Raw genomic sequence first — 17,222 nt, 5'->3', positions numbered from 1 at the left:
TCCAGCTCAAAGTATCTCCATTCATCTAACTTTTCATTTTTAGATCCTGTTTCCTAACTCTTTACATATCTATTGTCTTTCTTTCATTTCTCATCGAAGACTTCATAACTCAAAATTTGTAGGATCTAAAACCAGATAACGAGCCGATATTAGATTTAATATTGTTGAGCCACTGAAATGGAATAGGAATGAAAGCTCCCTTTCAGTTAGGCTTATGTAAAGGCCCCACGTCTGCCTTTCTGACTTGTGCCCAGAGCTCACTGTGTGGACATCGAGAACTCATCTCCCTTCTCAACACTTGTGTTTGACTTTCATTCCCAGCTGTGACACTACTTTGGAAAGTGCCTTATGCTAAGGAAATATCGCACATGTGGCAGTTTCATTTTATGAGGAGCCAGAAGCTCTGACTCTGTCAAAAAACCACACTCTGATTTGGAACAAGCTCCCTGGATCTTAGTTTTTTTCCCGCAGATGAAGGATGAAACTTGAGACTAGGCGGTTTCAACAGTGCAGTAGAGTTGACAGGCTGACACAGTGTACCGTAACAATGCCCAGCCCCCAGCCCCATCTCTACAAAGCTAATTCCATAGTCAAGTTTTCAAAAACATACAAAAAATACAGTGAGACATCGTTTTTGGGGTTGTCTCCTGATTTTCAGGCTGATGATTCTTAAGCAAAGTAGCCAAACGTTTTCTAGAAAGATACTGTGGGGAGCTGAGACTTGCAGGGACTGTGGAGTTATAAGTAATATTCAGCAAAATTCTATTTCAGAATGCACTGCTATCTCATTTAGAAGACTGATTATTTGGGGGCACCTGGATGGCTCAGTCAGCTGCGTCTGAATCTTGATTTCAACTCAGGTCATGATCTAGCATTTCATGAGATCAAGACCCATTGGAATTCTCTCTCTCCCCCTCTCTCTTCCCCTTCCCTGCTCGTGCTCACTTGCTCTCTCTCAAAATAAATAAACTTAAAAAAGAAGACTATTTTTAAAAAGGAAGACTTTAAATAGCTATAAGATGCGGCGCCTGGGTGGCTCAGTCGGTTAAGCATCTGACTTCAGCTCAGGTCATGATCTCACAGTCTGTGAGTTCAAGCCCCATGTCGGGCTCTGTGCTGACGGCTCGGAGCTTGGAGTCTGCTTCAGATTTTGTGTCTCCCTCTCTTTCTGACCTTCCCCTGTTCATGCTCTGTCTCTGTCTCAAAAATAAGTTAAAACATTTAAAAAAAATTAAATAGCTATAAGATGAACAATGATGGAAAGGTATGTTGTCATCATTAATCCATCAAAGCATTCTTTCCCACCATACTCAGATACAGCCTCGGAGTCCTTCTGAACACTGTATGCGGGTCAGCCTTCAGTCGATAAATCCGGGTTTGCAAAGACATTTACATCTACCTGCTATTTCTGAAGATCTCCTCCTGAGTTCTCACATTTAGTAAGCCCTTGTTTTTTGCTTTATGACTTAAGTTTCACAAAGCTACTCCTTGCTGTCAGTGGAAAACCCATAGGCTTTGCTTCTTGTGCACCATAAGCTAAATAGATCCCAACTGTGATTTTAGCTCTTACCTGTCGCAAATCATACACACTTAAGACAATGGAGATAATAGACAAGATGATGATGGCCACAGAGTATTCTATGTAACCTTGAGACAGCCACAAAGTTAGGGTAAAGGCTTGGAACACGTAGAATGGATTTAAAACCTGCAAGTACAAAAACAGCATGTGAGTCACTTGCATGGATCACATCATTTCAAAGAAATTGAAGAAGAAACAAAGAAATGGAGAAAACTTCCATGCTTATGGATTAGAAGAGCAAATATTGTTAAAATGTCTAAACTACCCAAAGCAATCTGTACATCCATGCAATCCCTATCAACATACCACCAGCATTTTGTCACAAAGCAAGAACAATTCTAAAATTTGTGTGGAACCACAAAAACCCTGAGTACCAAAAAGTCATGTTGAAAAAGAAAAGTAAAACAATTCCAGACTTCAAGCTATGTTACAAAGCTGTAATCCTCAAGACAGTATGGTACTGGCACAAAAACAGACACATAGATCAATGGATCAGAATAGACAACCCAGAAATGGACCCACAACTATAGGGTCAGCTAATCTTCAACAAATCAGGAAACACTATCCAATGGAAAGAAGACAAGCTCTCCAACAAATGGTGTTGGGAAAATTGGATGGCAATAAGCAAAAGAATGAAACTGGACCACTTTCTTACACCATACACAAAAATAAATTCAAAATGGATGAAAGGCCTGTGAGACAGGAAACCATCAAAATTCTAGAGGAGAACATAGGCAGCAACTTCTTTGATCTTGGCAACTTCTTACCAGATACATCTCCAGAGGCAAGGGACATGAAAGCAAAAAAGAACTATTGGCACTTCATCAAGAAAAAAAGCTTCTGTACACCAAGGGAAATAATCAACAAAACTAAAAGGTAACCTACAGAATGGGAGAAGATATTTGCAAATGACATATAAGACAAAGGGCTAGTATCCACAGTCTATAAATAACTTATCAAACTCAACCTCCCCAAAATAATCCAGTGAAGAAATGGGCAGAAGACATGAACAGACTTTTCTCCAAAGAAGGCATTCAAATGGCTAACAGACACATGAAAAAAAAGCTCAACATCACTCATCATCAGGGAAATACAAATCAAAACCACTGCCAGATACCAGGTACCACCTCACACTTGTCAGAATGGCTAAAATTAACTCAGGAAACAATGGATGCTAGCAAGGATACAGAGAAGGGGGAACCCTCTTACACTGTTGATGCGAATGCAAACTGGTACAGACACTCTATAAAACAGCTCCTCAAAAAGTTAAAAACAGAACTATCCTATGATCCAGCAATTGTATTACCAGGTATTCATTCAAAGGATACAAAAAAAAATACTGATTTGAAGGGGCACATGCACCCCAATATTTACAGCAGCACTATTAACAATAGCCAAATTATATCAATAACCCAAATGTCCATTGACTGATGAATGGATAAAGAACATGGGAGGTGTATGTATATAATGGAACATTACTCAGCCACCAAAAAAGAATGAAATCTTGTCATTTGCAACAACGTGGATGGAACTAGAGTGTATTATACTAAGCAAATAAGTATATGCTTAGAAAGACAAATACCATATGATTTTACTCATATGTGGAATTTAAGAAAGACAACAGATGAACACAGGGAAAGGAAGGAAAAATAAAATAAAAACAGAGAGGGAGGCAAACCATGAGAGACTTAACTATAGAGAACAAATGGAGGGTTGCTGAAGGGAGGTATATGGGGGGTTGGGTCGAATGGGTGAAGGTCATCAAGGAGGGCATTTGTGATGAGCGCTGGGTGTTGTATGTAAATGATAAATCACTACATTCTGCTTCTGAAACCAATAATGCAGGACATGTTAACTAACTTGAACTTAAATAAAATCTTGTAAGAGAAAACAGATGATGTCATTTTATCGATTTTTTTAATCATTTTTTACAACACACAATGATCTCTAATATTGATGAATTCACTTAGAACTCAGTTTCAGTGGAGTCAGTGTCAAGCACATAGCATGTGCTACGGTGGAAGCAAAATTATTTTAAGCACTCAGAGCCTGTCAAAAATTGATTATTCTTATTTTGAATTTTGAAAAATATTTTATCAATATCAAAATCTAACGATCTACCTTTCTAAACATTATTTACTTACAGTGGAGAATTCAGTCTCTTAAAACACAGTTCATCTCTGACCGTTTTTAGTGCAGTTTCTTCTTCCCATACTCACATGCTGCAGATTTAGTCAAGTTGTGTGATGAAAATAGAAGACTGCATTTTTATCCAGATTGTTGAAAAATAACATATTCGTCACATCACAGGTTTTTAGCAAGATGCTGTGAGCATCAGGCATGTCAGCATGGGCCCCTCCCTTGAACGGGATGGGGGGTGGGAGTCATCTTACCCAAAACTGCAGTGAAATTCATGGGAAGAATGTATCACGAGCCCAAAGCTGGCCATCCATGCACATATATTTTGGTCTATTATACCTTTCACTTTTTTTATTCCCTCAATTGTCCCCATTTTGGTCCTGCTGGCCCCACTGTTAATAATGATAGCAGAGAGGGCAAACCTGAGGAGGTAGATGTAGTCATCTGATGTACATAGTGTGAATGAAAAAACCCATCTGACCAAAACAAGGAATATTTTCTTGGTGAAGTGCTCTTTATGATTATGAATTAGATGAAATATTACCTAAAACTGGTGCCACACTGTTACCTCTACTTTCTATAATTCTCTAATATATTAAACTTCTACCTTAGTCCTCACAATGAACTGACATCCAGTTAGTAAGTTAATAGGCTGCATTTTAAGAGTTTCTTAAACCCTTGGATATATTTTGTGCATTAACAAAGCTTTTGTTCTTTAATATTTCTTATTATTTCCATTGCAACATGCTTTTCTTACAAATTATAGCTCTTCTCTTTGCTTGGCATAAAATGCTCTAATTGTAGATGATACACTAATGATAATATGATTTTGAGTTTATATAAACTCAGCAGAAAATGTGGTTAAATACTTCTTGTATAAGAAACAACACCATCATAATTAATTTAACTCCCTTATTCAATATTCTTTTGAAACCAAAATACAAAGTAGTATTACTTGCTTTTTTCCTACTGAAGGCTTAGTAAGTAGATGGAGAAAATACTACCACTCCTTTCAAAATAACCAAATTGACACCTGGGAGAATCTTTGACAACCTGAAAAATGTATTTGAACAGGAAGTTTAAACAGCAGCTGCCTTTTTGATAGTGGAGGAAACTGCATATGTGGGGGACATGGGGTATGTGGGAAATCTCAGTACCTGCCAATCAATTTTTCTGCAAACTGAAGACTGCTCTAAATAAAAGTCTAATTATTTTTTAACATGTGACCATGCTAAACAAAGTGACCACTGTTGTGGATTAGAAATAGACTAGAAATGTGCAGTATGGAGTGGAGGTTAGCACAATCAGCTCACTGGGCTCCACCTAAGGACTGGAGAGTGGTGGGCTAGGGGCTCATGCTATAGGGAATATGATTGACAGTGTGCCACAGTGGCAGGGGACAAAACCAGCCTTGCTCTCTGACTCAGGAACAGAGGCCAAGGAATGTCACAACCAGCAGCTGTTCACTGGCAGAGGGCAAAATGGAAAAGAACAAAGTTCATGGTGCCACTGTGAACTTGGCCAAACCCCAGCTGGCTCAAGGCCTGAATCTGCTTGATCCTGGGGAGTAGAGCCCCACCCTACAGGAGTTGGTTCTGAACTGAGGGCCATGGGGACTACCAAGAGGCAAACTCAGAGCCATCCTACAGGGACAGTGGACACAGAGAAAAAGAGAGAAATGTAGACAAGGGAAGTACCACTTAAGGGCAGCTCACCAGAGCTGCCTCCATCACTACCAGAGGTTCCATCACCATCACTAATAATAATAACTTCAATATTTGCAAATGACATATCAGATAAAGGGCTAGTATCCAAAATACGCAAAGAACTTATCAAACTCAACACCCAAAAACCAAATAATCCAGTGAAGAAATGGGCAAAAGACATGAATAGACACTTCTCCAAAGAAGACATCCAGATGGCCAACCGACACATGAAAAAATGCTCCACATCACTCATCATCAGGGAAATACAAATCAAAACCACAATGAGATACCACCTTACACCTGTCAGAATGGCTAACATTAACAACTCAGGCAACAACAGATGTTGGCAAGGAGAAAAAGGATCTCTTTTGTGTTATTGGATGGGGATGCAAGCTGGTGCAGCCACTCTGGAAAGCAGTATGGAGGTTCCCCAAAAAACTAAAAATAGAACTACTCTATGACGCAGCAATTGCACTATTAGGCATTTATCCAAAGGATACAGGTGTGCTGTTTATCCAAGGGATACAGGTGTGCTGTTTCGAAGGGACACATGCACCCCCATGTTGATAGCAGCACTATCAACAATAGACAAAGTACGGAAAGAGCCAATGCCCATTAATGGATGGATAAAGAAGAGGTGGTATATATATACAATGGAGTATTACTCAGCAATCAAAAAGAATGAAATCTTGCCATTTGCATCCACGTGGATGGAATTATGCTAAATGAAATTTGTCAGAGAAAGACAATAGTCATATGAGTTCACTCATTTGAGGACTTTAAGAGAAAAAACAGATGCACCTAAAGGAAGGGAAACAAAAATAATATAAAAACAAGAAGGGGGACAAAACAAATAGAGGGACTCATAAATATGGAGAACTGAGCGTTGCTGGAGAGGTTGTGGGAAGGGGGTGGGCTAAATGGGTAAGGTGCATTAAGGAATCTACTGAAATCATTGCTTCACCATATACTAATTTGGATATAAATTTAGAAAAATAATAAAGTTAAATCAAAAAAAGGAAAAAAATAACTTCAAAGCACACAAAGAAAATATTCTAAAAAATAAATAAATCCACTAACAAAGAGAGAAGTCATTCCCAAGAAAATTGACATAATAAAGTAACCAGAGAAAGACTAAACTAATATGTTTAAAATCATCAAAAAGAGATTAGGGGCAGGAGATGCTCCGGAAGATGGCATCGTAGGAGGACACTGGGCTCACTGTGTCCTGCTGATCACTTAGATTCCACCCAAACCTGCCTAAATAACCCAGAAAACCACCAGAAGACTAGCAGAATGGATTCTCCTGAGCCAAGCGTAGACGAGAGGCTCGCGGAAGAGGGTAGGAAGGATGGAGAGGTGGTGTGCACTACACGGACTGGTGGGAGGAGCCGGGCAGAGTGGTGGCCCGCCGGCAAAACAGAGCTCCTGAGTCTGGCTTGCAAAAGCGGAGGGGCCGGATGGAGTGTGTTCTGAGAGCAAACGGGACTTATCTGGAAGGTTATAAGTTAATAGCTCTGCTCGGAGAGCGAGAGGGCTGGAGGACAACGGGAGGGAGAGTTGTTGAGCCTCGGACGACAGAGCTCAGCTTGGCAGGAAACAAAGGCGCTCACCAGCACTATATTCCTCGCCCATCCCCCAGCCAAAATCCCAAAAGGAATCATTTCCTGACAGGGAACTTGCTTTCACTGCGCAAACAACACTGTGCTTCTGTGGATCCATCCCCTCCGGCAGAGGGTCTGACTCCCTCCCGGTGCTGCAGGGCCCCTCCCGAAGCAGATCACCGAAGGAAACGCGAGCTGAGCCTACCCCTGCCACCCCTGTGCACCTTGCTGATCCACCCCAGCCTAATACGCCAGATCCCCAGCACCACAAAACTGGCAGTGTGCAAGTAGCCCAGACGGGCCACCCCATCCCATGGTGAATCCCCCCCTTGGTGAGGGGAAGAGAAGGTACACACCAGTCTGACTGTGGCCCCAGCGTTGGGCTGGGAACAGACATCAGGTCTGACTGCAGCCCCACCCACCAATGCAAGTTATTCAAGACAGCACAGGGTAAGTGTCTTGCAGTTCCCCACCACTGCAGAGACTATCCAAAATGACGAAACGGAAGAATTCCCTTCAAAAGAAACTCCGAGAAATAGCGACAGCTAACAAACTGATCAAAAACGATTTAAACAATATAACAGAAAGTGAATTTAGAGTAATAGTCATAAAATTAATCGCTGGGCTTGAAAACAGTATAGAGGACAGCAGAGAATCTATTGCTACAGAGATCAAGGGACTAAGGAACAGCCAGGAGGAGCTAAAAAATGCTATTAATGAGCTGCAAAATAAAATAGAGGTGACCACAGCTCAGACTGAAAAGACAGAGGAGAGAATTGGGGAACTAGAAGATAAAATTATGGTAAAAGAAAAAGCTGAGAAAAAGAGAGATAAAAAAAAATCCAGGAGTATGAGGGGGAAATTAGAGAATCAAATTATGCACTGAAGAGAAATCATCTACATATAATTGGTATTCCAGAGGAGGAAGAGAGAGGGAAAGGTGCTGAAGGTGTACTTGAAGAAATCATAGCTGAGAATTTCCCTGATCTTGGGAAGGAAAAAGGCATTGAAATCCAAGACGCACAGAGAACTCCCTTCAGATGTAACTTGAATCGATCTTCTGCATGACATATCATAGTGAAACTGGCAAAATACAAGGATAAAGAGAAAATTCTGAAAGCAGCTAGGGATAAACGTGCTCTAACATATAAAAGGAGACTGATAAGACTCGTGACGGATCTCTCTACTGAAACTTGGCAGGCCAGAAAGGAATGGCAGGAAATCTTCAATGTGATGAACAGAAAAAATATGAAGCCGAGAATCCTTTATCCAGCAAGTCTGTCATTTAGAATAGAAGGAGAGATAAAGGTCTTCCCAAACAAACAAAAACTGAGGGAATTCAACACCACTGAACCAGCCCTACAAGAGATCCTAAGGGGGATCCTGTGAGACAATGTCCAGAGGCATCGCTACAAGCATGAAACCTACAGACATTGCAGTGACTCTAAACCCATATATTTCTATAATAACACTGAATGTAAATGGACTAAATGCACCAACCAAAAGACATAGGGTATTAGAATGGAAAAAAAAAAAAAAAAAAACAAGACCCATCTATTTGCTGTCTACAAGAGACTCATTTTAGACCTGAGGACACCTTCAGATTGAAAGTGAGGGGATGGAGAACTATCATGCTACTGGAAGTCAGAAGAAAGCTGGAGTAGCCATACTTATATCAAACTAGACTTTAAATTAAAGGTTGTAACAAGAGATGAAGAAGGACATTATATAATAATTACAGGGTCTATCCATCAGGAAGAACTAACAATTATAAATGTCTATGTGCTGAATATGGGAGCCCCCAAATATATAAAACAATTACTCACAAACATAAGCAACCTTATTGACAAGAATGTGGTCATTGCAGGGGACTTTAATACCCCACTTACAACAATGGATAGATCATCTACACACATGGTCAATAAAGAAACAAGGGCCCTGAATGATACATTGGATCAGATGGACTTGACAGAAATATTTAAAACTCTGCATCCCAAAGCAACAGAATATACTTTCTTCTCGAGTGCACATGGAACATTCTCCAGCATAGATCACATACTGGGTCACAAAACAGCCCTTCATAAGTATAAAGGAATTGAGATCATACCATACATATTTTCGGACAACAATGCTATAAAGCTTGAAATCAACCACAGAAAAAAGTCTGGAAAACCCCCAAAAGCACGGAGGTTAAAGAACACCCTACTAACGAATGAGTGGGTCAACCAGGCAATTAGAGAAGAAATTTAAAAATATATGGAAACAAACGAAAATGAAAATACAACAGTCCAAATGCTTTGGAATGCAGTGAAGGCAGTCCTGAGAGGAAAATACATTGCAATCCAGGCCTACCTCCAGAAACAAGAAAAATCCCAAATACAAAATCTAACAACACAAAGGAAATAGAAGCAGAACCGCAAAGACACTCTAAACCCAGCAAAAGAAGAGAAATAATAAAGATCAGAGCAGAAATAAACAATATAGAATCTAAAAAAACTGTAGAGCAGATCAACGAAACCAAGAGTTGGTTTTTTGAAAAAATAAAATTGATAAACCTCTAGACAGGCTTCTCAAAAAGAAAAGGGAGATGACCCAAGTAGATAAAATCATGAATGAAGATGGAATGATTACAACCAATCGCTCAGAAACACAAGAAATTATCAAGGAATACTATGAAAAATTATATGCCAATAAACTGGACAACCTGGAAGAAATGGACAAATTCCTAAACACCCACACACTTTCAAATCTCAATCAGGAGGAAATAGAAAGCTTGAACAGACCCATAAACAGCGAAGAAATTTAATCAGTTAATAATCTCCAAACAAATAAGAGTCCAGGACCAGATGGCTTCCCAAGGGAGTTCTACCAGACATTTAAAGCAGAGATAATACCTATACTTCTCAAGCTATTCCAAAAAATAGAAAGGGAAGGAAAACTTCTGGACTCATTCTATGAAGCCAGTATTTGATTCCTAAACCAGACAGAGACCCGGAAAAAAAGGAGAACTACAGGCCAATATCCCTAATGAATATGGATGCAAAAATTATCAATAAGATACTATCAAATCCAATTCAACAGCATATAAAAAGAATTATTCACCATGATCAAGTGGGATTCATTCCTGGGCTGCAGGGCTGGCTCAACATTCACAAATCAATCAACGTGATACATCACATTAATAAAAGAAAAGATAAGAACCATACAATCCTGTCAATTGATGCAGAAAAAGCATTTGACAAAATTCAGCATCCTTTTTTTTAATAAATTTTTTAACATTTATTTATTTTTGAGAGAGACAAAGCATGAATGGGGGAGGGTCAGAGAGAGGGAGACACAGAATCTGAGACAGGCTCCAGGCTCTGAGCTGTCAGCAAAGAGCCCGACGTGAGGCTTGAACTCATGGACCACGAGATCATGACCTGAGCCGAAGTCAGCCGCTTAACTGACGGAGCCACCCAGGTGCCCCTCAGCATCCTTTCTTAATAAAAACCCTCGAAGAAGTCGGGATAGAAGGATTATACTAAACATCATAAAAGCCATTTATGAAGAGCCCACATCTAACATCATCCTCAATGAGGAAAAACTGAGAGCTTTTTCCCTGAGATGAGGAACACGACAGGGATGTCCACTCTCACCGCTGTTGTTTTAACATAGTGTTGGAAGTGCTAGCATCAGCAATCAGACAACAAAAGGAAATCAAAGGCATCAAAACTGGCAAAGATGAAGTTAAGCTTTCACTTTTTGCAAAGGACATGATAGTATACATGGAAAATCCGATAGACTCCACCAAAAGTCTGCTAGAACTGATACATGAATTCAGCAAAGTCGCAGGATACAAAATCAGTGTACAGAAATCAGTTGCATTCTTATACACGAATAATGAAGCAACAGAAAGACAAAGAAACTGATCCCATTCACAATTGCACCAAGAAACATAAAATACCTAGGAATAAATCTAACCAAAGATGTAAAAGATATGTATGCTGAAAACTACAGAAAGCTTATGAAGGAAATTGAAGATATAAAGAAACGGAAAAACATTCCATGCTCCTGGGTTGGAAGAATAAGTATTGTCAAAATGTCAATACTACCCAAAGCTATCTACACATTCAATGCAATTCCAACCAAAATTGCACCAGCATTCTTCTCGAAGCTAGAACAAGCAATCCTAAAATTCATATGGAACCACAAAAGGCCCCGAATAGCCTAAGTAATTTGAAGAAGAAGACCAAAGCAGGAGGCATCACAATCCCAGACTTTAGCCTCTACTACAAAGCTGTCATCATCAAGACAGCATGGTATTGGCACAAAAACAGACACATAGACCAATGGAATAGAATAGAAACCCCAGAACTAGACCCACAAATGTATGGCCAACTCATCTTTGACAAAGCAGGAAAGAACATCCAATGGAAAAAAGACAGTCTCTTTAACAAATGGTGCTGGGAGAACTGGACAGCAACATGCAGAAGGTTGAAACTAGACCACTTTCTCACACCATTCACAAAAATAAACTCAAAATGGATAAAGGACCTGAATGTGAGGCAGGAAACCATCAAAACCCTAGAGGAGAAAGCAAGAAAAGCCCTCTCTGACCTCAGCCATAGCAATTTCTTACCTGGCACATCCCCAAAGGCAAGGGAATTAAAAGCAAAAATGAACTACTGGGACCTTATGAAGATAAAAAGCTTCTGCACAGCAAAGGAAGCATTCAACAAAACTGAAAGGCAACCAGCAGAATGGGAAAAGATATTTGCAAATGACATATGGGACCAAGGGCTAGTATCCAAAATCTGTAAAGAGCTCACCAAACTCCACACCCCCAAAAAAATTTTCCCAGTGAAGAAATGGACAGAAAACATGAATAGACACTTCTCTAAAGAAGACATCCGGATGGCCAACAGGCTCATGAAAAGATGCTCAACGTCGCTCCTCATCAGGGAAATACAAATCAAAACCACACTCAGATATCACCTCACGCCAGTCAGAGTGGCCAAAATGAACAAATCAGGAGACTACAGATGCTGGAGAGGATGTGGAGAAACGGGAACCCTCTTGCACTGTTGGTGGGAATGCAAACTGGTGCAGCCGCTCTGGAGAACAGTGTGGAGGTTCCTCAAAAAATTAAAAATAGACATACCCTATGACCCAGCAGTAGCATTGTTAGGAATTTACCCAAGGGATACAGGAGTACTGATGCATAGGGGCACTTGTACCCCAATGTTTCTAGCAGCACTCTCAACAATAGCCAAATTGTGGAAAGAGCCTAAATATCCGTCAACTGATGAATGGATAAAGAAATTGTGGTTTATATACACAATGGAATACTACGTGGCAATGAGAAAGAATGAAACATGGCCCTTTGTAGCAACGTGGATGGAACTAGAGAGTGTGATGCTAAGTGGAATAAGCCATACAGAGAAAGACAGATACCATATGTTTTCACTCTTATGTGGATCCTGAGAAACTTAACAGAAACCCATGACGGAGGGGAAGGGAAAAAAAAAAAAAGGTTAGAGTGGAAGAGAGCCAAAGCATAAGAGACTCTTAAAAACTGAGAACAAACTGAGGGTTGATGGGGGGGGGGGGGTGGGAGGGAAGGGAGGGTGGGTGATGGTATTGAAGAGGGCATCTTTTGGGATAAGCACCGGGTGATGTATGGAAACCAATTTGACAATAAATCTCATATATTAAATAAATAAATAAATAAATAAATAAACTTGATAAAAAAATAATAAAGTCATCAAAAAGATCACAGAATTAATAATACCCCACCACCACCACCATTACAACCCCCATCAAAAACTTAAAATGAAAAAAAACAGAAAATAATGAAACACGAATCTGTCTCTCACAGGTAGAGATTTTTTTAATGGATTTTAATTAAAAACAAGTGGTTATTTAAAAAGGACCAGTTAGGGGCGCCTGGGTGGCGCAGTCGGTTAAGCGTCCGACTTCAGCCAGGTCACGATCTCGCGGTCCGTGAGTTCGAGCCCCGCGTCAGGCTCTGGGCTGATGGCTCAGAGCCTGGAGCCTGTTTCGGATTCTGTGTCTCCCTCTCTCTCTGCCCCTCCCCCGTTCATGCTCTGTCTCTCTCAGTCCCCAAAATAAATAAATAAACGTTGAAAAAAAAAATAAATAAAAATAAAATAAAAAGGACCAGTTAGAAATCTTGGAATAAAAATATATTTATTGAAATATCAAAAAAAAAAAAAAGGAAAAAACTTTCACAGACAGGAAAAGCATAAAGACAGAAGGGAAGAACAAAAAGAAGTTATATGAACCATAGATTTTGTTCATATCCAAGTATCCGTGTGTTGCCTAAAATTTCCTGAATACCAGGAAATAAAAATAAAGAACAAAAATTGTTTTTTTTTTCAAAGATAGATGAAACAGTTACCTGTTTAATAAGCAGCTTCCATATGGGCTGGATTTCTACCTCAATGGCATTGGGCCCACACACTAATCTTCTGTAAGAAAGTGATCACCAATTAAGTGCCAAATCTAAAACCTCATTGAAAGGGTGGGTGATGGGTATTGAAGAGGGCATCTTTTGGGATGAGCACTGGGTGTTTTATGGAAATCAGTCTGAATAAATAAATTTCATATTTAAAAAAAATTAAACAAATAAAAATAAATAAAAATAAAACCACATTGAGTACAACCAAACTAGGCAAAAGTCACTTCTCTACCTTTAAGGCTCTTTGTGCCCTTAATTAAAAAATATTAATGTGCACATCCTAAAATATTAACATAGTTTTAAAATGAAAGTGCCTGATGGACAAAGTTGATTTTCTAGTTAAAAAAAAATATCTTAATGCAACTCAAGAAACAAAATGCAGTTAGAAAGGCATGTTGAGTTATTTTTTAAACAATTCAATCACATTCTGAGAACACCTAACAAGACCCAGATGTGACTATGTTTCTAGAATTCTCAGGCATTCTAGATTGCTCTTGATATTCGAGATCATATATATCTTACCTTGGTCTCTTCAGCACCTAGGACAGGCCCTTAGTATATGAAAATAAATACATGAATGAATGCGCCAACAAACTAGAAGATGATATATGGTCTTCACATCTAACACTTTGCTAATCCACACATGAGTACATTCCAGTAAGAGGCCCTTATGTTTGTACAGCATCTGACAATCTACAGCGTTCTCACACAAGATTCTCTCGTTTGTCACAACGGTCTAAAGGAAAGGGCTAATATCTCCCATTTTGCCAATGGGAAAAACTATTCATTGTGTGTGTTCTGCCAAAGGTACCCATATCTAGTATTAATTGTGACAATGCAACTCTTAGCCTTTTATACGTATTATCTCCTGTAATCATCACATTACCTCTACGAGGTTTCATATTATCATCTTTATTATAAAGGAAATTGAAGTTCAGATAAACTCAGTAACTCCCCCAGAGCCACAGAGCAGGAAAGAAGCGGATCCAGGTGTCACACCGTGGGCTCCACGACTCCACCTCACACTCCGTGAGCACTGATGGTGCAATGTGCATGACGTTTCCTGAATCTAAGGTGTAACAGAGCTCAGCCCAAGTTTGATTTCCAAGCCGCGCCTTTCCTACTGCAATGATTTGCATGGATCCCAGAGGACACAAACCAGGGTCTTCTGACTCCATGTGTGAAAACACTGAGGTGCAGAGATGCTGGGAGACAGAGAGGTCAATCAGCGTGTGCTGCTGGGTTTGCTGCCTGTGACTCAAGATTCCTTTCCTCTGGTACTCACAGGCATGCCCTTTTTTCCCAGTCAGGTGACAGACGTTGAGAATTAAGTTCGGCCCTGAAGTATACCCAAACTGACAGGGAACATCTCTTCCAAGCTCCACATTCAGTGATGTCACGTTGGTGGCTTGAAATCAGCAATAGCTGTTGTTTTTCCCACGATAGAATTTGGCAGACTCTCCCCATCCAAGCTTTTCTTCTTCCAGAGAGCGGGGTTACCAACAGGGTGACTGACTGGTCTGGGGCCCACGTTAAGAGCTGTCTTGACCACCAAACATTTCTCCTTCTATTTCAGGAGGGTAAACAGAGGAGGCAGGAGCAGGGCATTAAGTGAAAAGAAAATGAGGAGGTGCACAACTGTCCTCATAAGACTATTGGATGGGTGGGGGTAAGGTAGGTGTGGTTTTCCCTGTTTCTGTGAGATAAGAGAATTGCCTCAAGTCCCTGTGGACCTATCTCTGACAGGTAGTGAGAGAGAAAGTGGCATCCAGTTCATGAATGAGTGAAGATAGGAGCGGGGAACCTCCTGGAATATTTTTCTTCCCAAGGCCTTCTGAAAATTTATCTTCAGGATGTTGTCTCTCCTGATGTCCTGATTTGCTTTTTGCTACCAAAAAGGTGACCACATAAATGTGTCCATTTTCCCTCTTTGCCTGGTTTCTGGGAAGCCTGAAGAGAAAGTTGTATTTAGACTTTGTGGCTTTTTGTCATCAAGGAGTTCTCAGTATACTCCTTCATTTCTCATGTTGCATCCTTGCTTTTCATGAAGGCAAACTCATCTCCAGTTAGGAATTTAATCAGATATCACTCAATCAATCGCATTTTTGAGTTTTGAAAAAAAAAAAAGCCCTAGTCTTACATTAAAAAATGATGGGAAAAAAATAATAAAATAAAAAATAAAAAATGATGGGGGTGGGAGGAGGAGAACTTCACATTCTATTCACTCTCTTTACTGTCCACCTAGAAAAACCCATGAGTAAAACCTGCCTGTGTATTTGAAAGTAGATTATCTCCTCTATCCTTCGCATTTGGGAAACTAAACTCTTTGTCTTGCTCATTACATTGTCAAGTTCTTTACGGTGTGGACCAGCTTTAAATTTAATTATGTGTGATATTTAGTAAAGCTTGGCACTCGCTAAGGACAAATGTGAAGGGCAATCCTTCCTGCAGAAATGGTGTCCTAGGAGAAGTAAACTTGCGTTAATCAACTACACCTCCTAACTTAGCTCAATCCTTCACGTGTCTGGTGCTTAATGCTATGAAACCAGGACGCTCTTAATGACTCTGACAACATTTTGTGTTTCAACGTAATCAGCATTACATCTGAAATCTTATACAGTGATATTATCTCTAAGGCGTTTTGCAAACATTGTCAGAATCTGGATGATGCCTTGTTCATTTTTTCGTCATTTTTCATTCAGCAGGAGAAAAGTTTAAAAACAACAGATCGGTAATTCTCAGAGTTGGTGCGCATATGAATCGTTGGAGGGGGGGTTGCTAAAAATGCAGTTTCTGCTCTCACCGCTACCCTTAGTTCCTACTTACTAAATGAAAATTATGAGGGTGGAGCCCAAGAACCTGTATTTTATGTACCAGAATGCTTCTTAGCTGGAGAATTTGTGTTTCCTATAGACTGTGAGGAAGGTCGGGCAGGATAGGTCCTGAAAATGGGCAAGAAATGAAGCTAATTATTAGGATTCTGGGGAAGTCTTGCAATGGTTTACTTTCAGACTCACCAGCATTCACTATCTCAAATTACAGATGAGGGAAGCGGAGACTCAAAATCGCTATGGGTTAATAAGTAGCATAAGCATTTTGATGGTACTACTATACTATTATGTCCTAATCTCTGTGCATTTATAGCTATCATTCTCACAATTGTACCACTATTCTTTCCCAATAGTTAGTGAATGTCTCTGGGGTAGTGAGTAAGCCTTATTTATCCTTAGATCTTTAGTGCTTGCAAAGTGCTTAGCCTAGTAAAGGCATTCGGTCAATAGATTAATGAATGCATTCATGTATTCATTCATTCCACAAATATCTGTTGAGCGTCCACCATGAATCAGGCACTGTTCTAGGTGTTATGAATGACACAACTACCCGAGCAAACAAAATCCTCATCTCCAGGCTGTTTCTTCATAGGAAAATTAATCATAATATTGTCTTTCTGCCTCTCCAAGGATTTAGAGGATGACAAATCAGATGTCTATGAAATGACTCAAGGCTTTTTAAGGAAAGAATGAAAACAACAACACAGACGAGACTATTTTACAATCCTGAAAGAAAAGACCAAATATTATATGCCTGCAATGTTCTTTTGGGCTCTTCTTTTTTTAATAAGTTTGCCTGCGATGAAAACAACTTAAAATTTGTCTCTGTTGCTGGTAAACAAAACTGGAATTTAATGAAGCTGATGAAGCATTATGCCAATAGCTCACTGATCATAAGCC

At 39.8% G+C, this 17,222-nt stretch overlaps 1 protein-coding gene across 1 annotated transcript in view; it reads right to left on the bottom strand.

Annotated features, from left to right (window-relative positions):
* The window catches only part of ATP13A5 (ATPase 13A5), a 141,210-nt gene that overhangs the window by 97,590 nt on the left and 26,398 nt on the right, over window positions 1–17,222 (bottom strand). The window contains exons 6-7 of the mRNA XM_043594576.1: window positions 13,432–13,501; window positions 1,571–1,705 (exon numbers count right to left, since the gene is read on the bottom strand). Coding sequence (XP_043450511.1) covers window positions 1,571–1,705; window positions 13,432–13,501 — 205 coding nt within the window. The remainder of the gene's footprint in view (window positions 1–1,570; window positions 1,706–13,431; window positions 13,502–17,222) is intronic.

This window comes from Prionailurus bengalensis, chromosome C2, assembly GCF_016509475.1.
Source record: "Prionailurus bengalensis isolate Pbe53 chromosome C2, Fcat_Pben_1.1_paternal_pri, whole genome shotgun sequence".
Lineage (NCBI taxonomy): Eukaryota > Metazoa > Chordata > Mammalia > Carnivora > Felidae > Prionailurus > Prionailurus bengalensis.
Note: the sequence above shows the minus strand (reverse complement) of the source record. Positions and strands in the feature narration are given on the sequence as shown.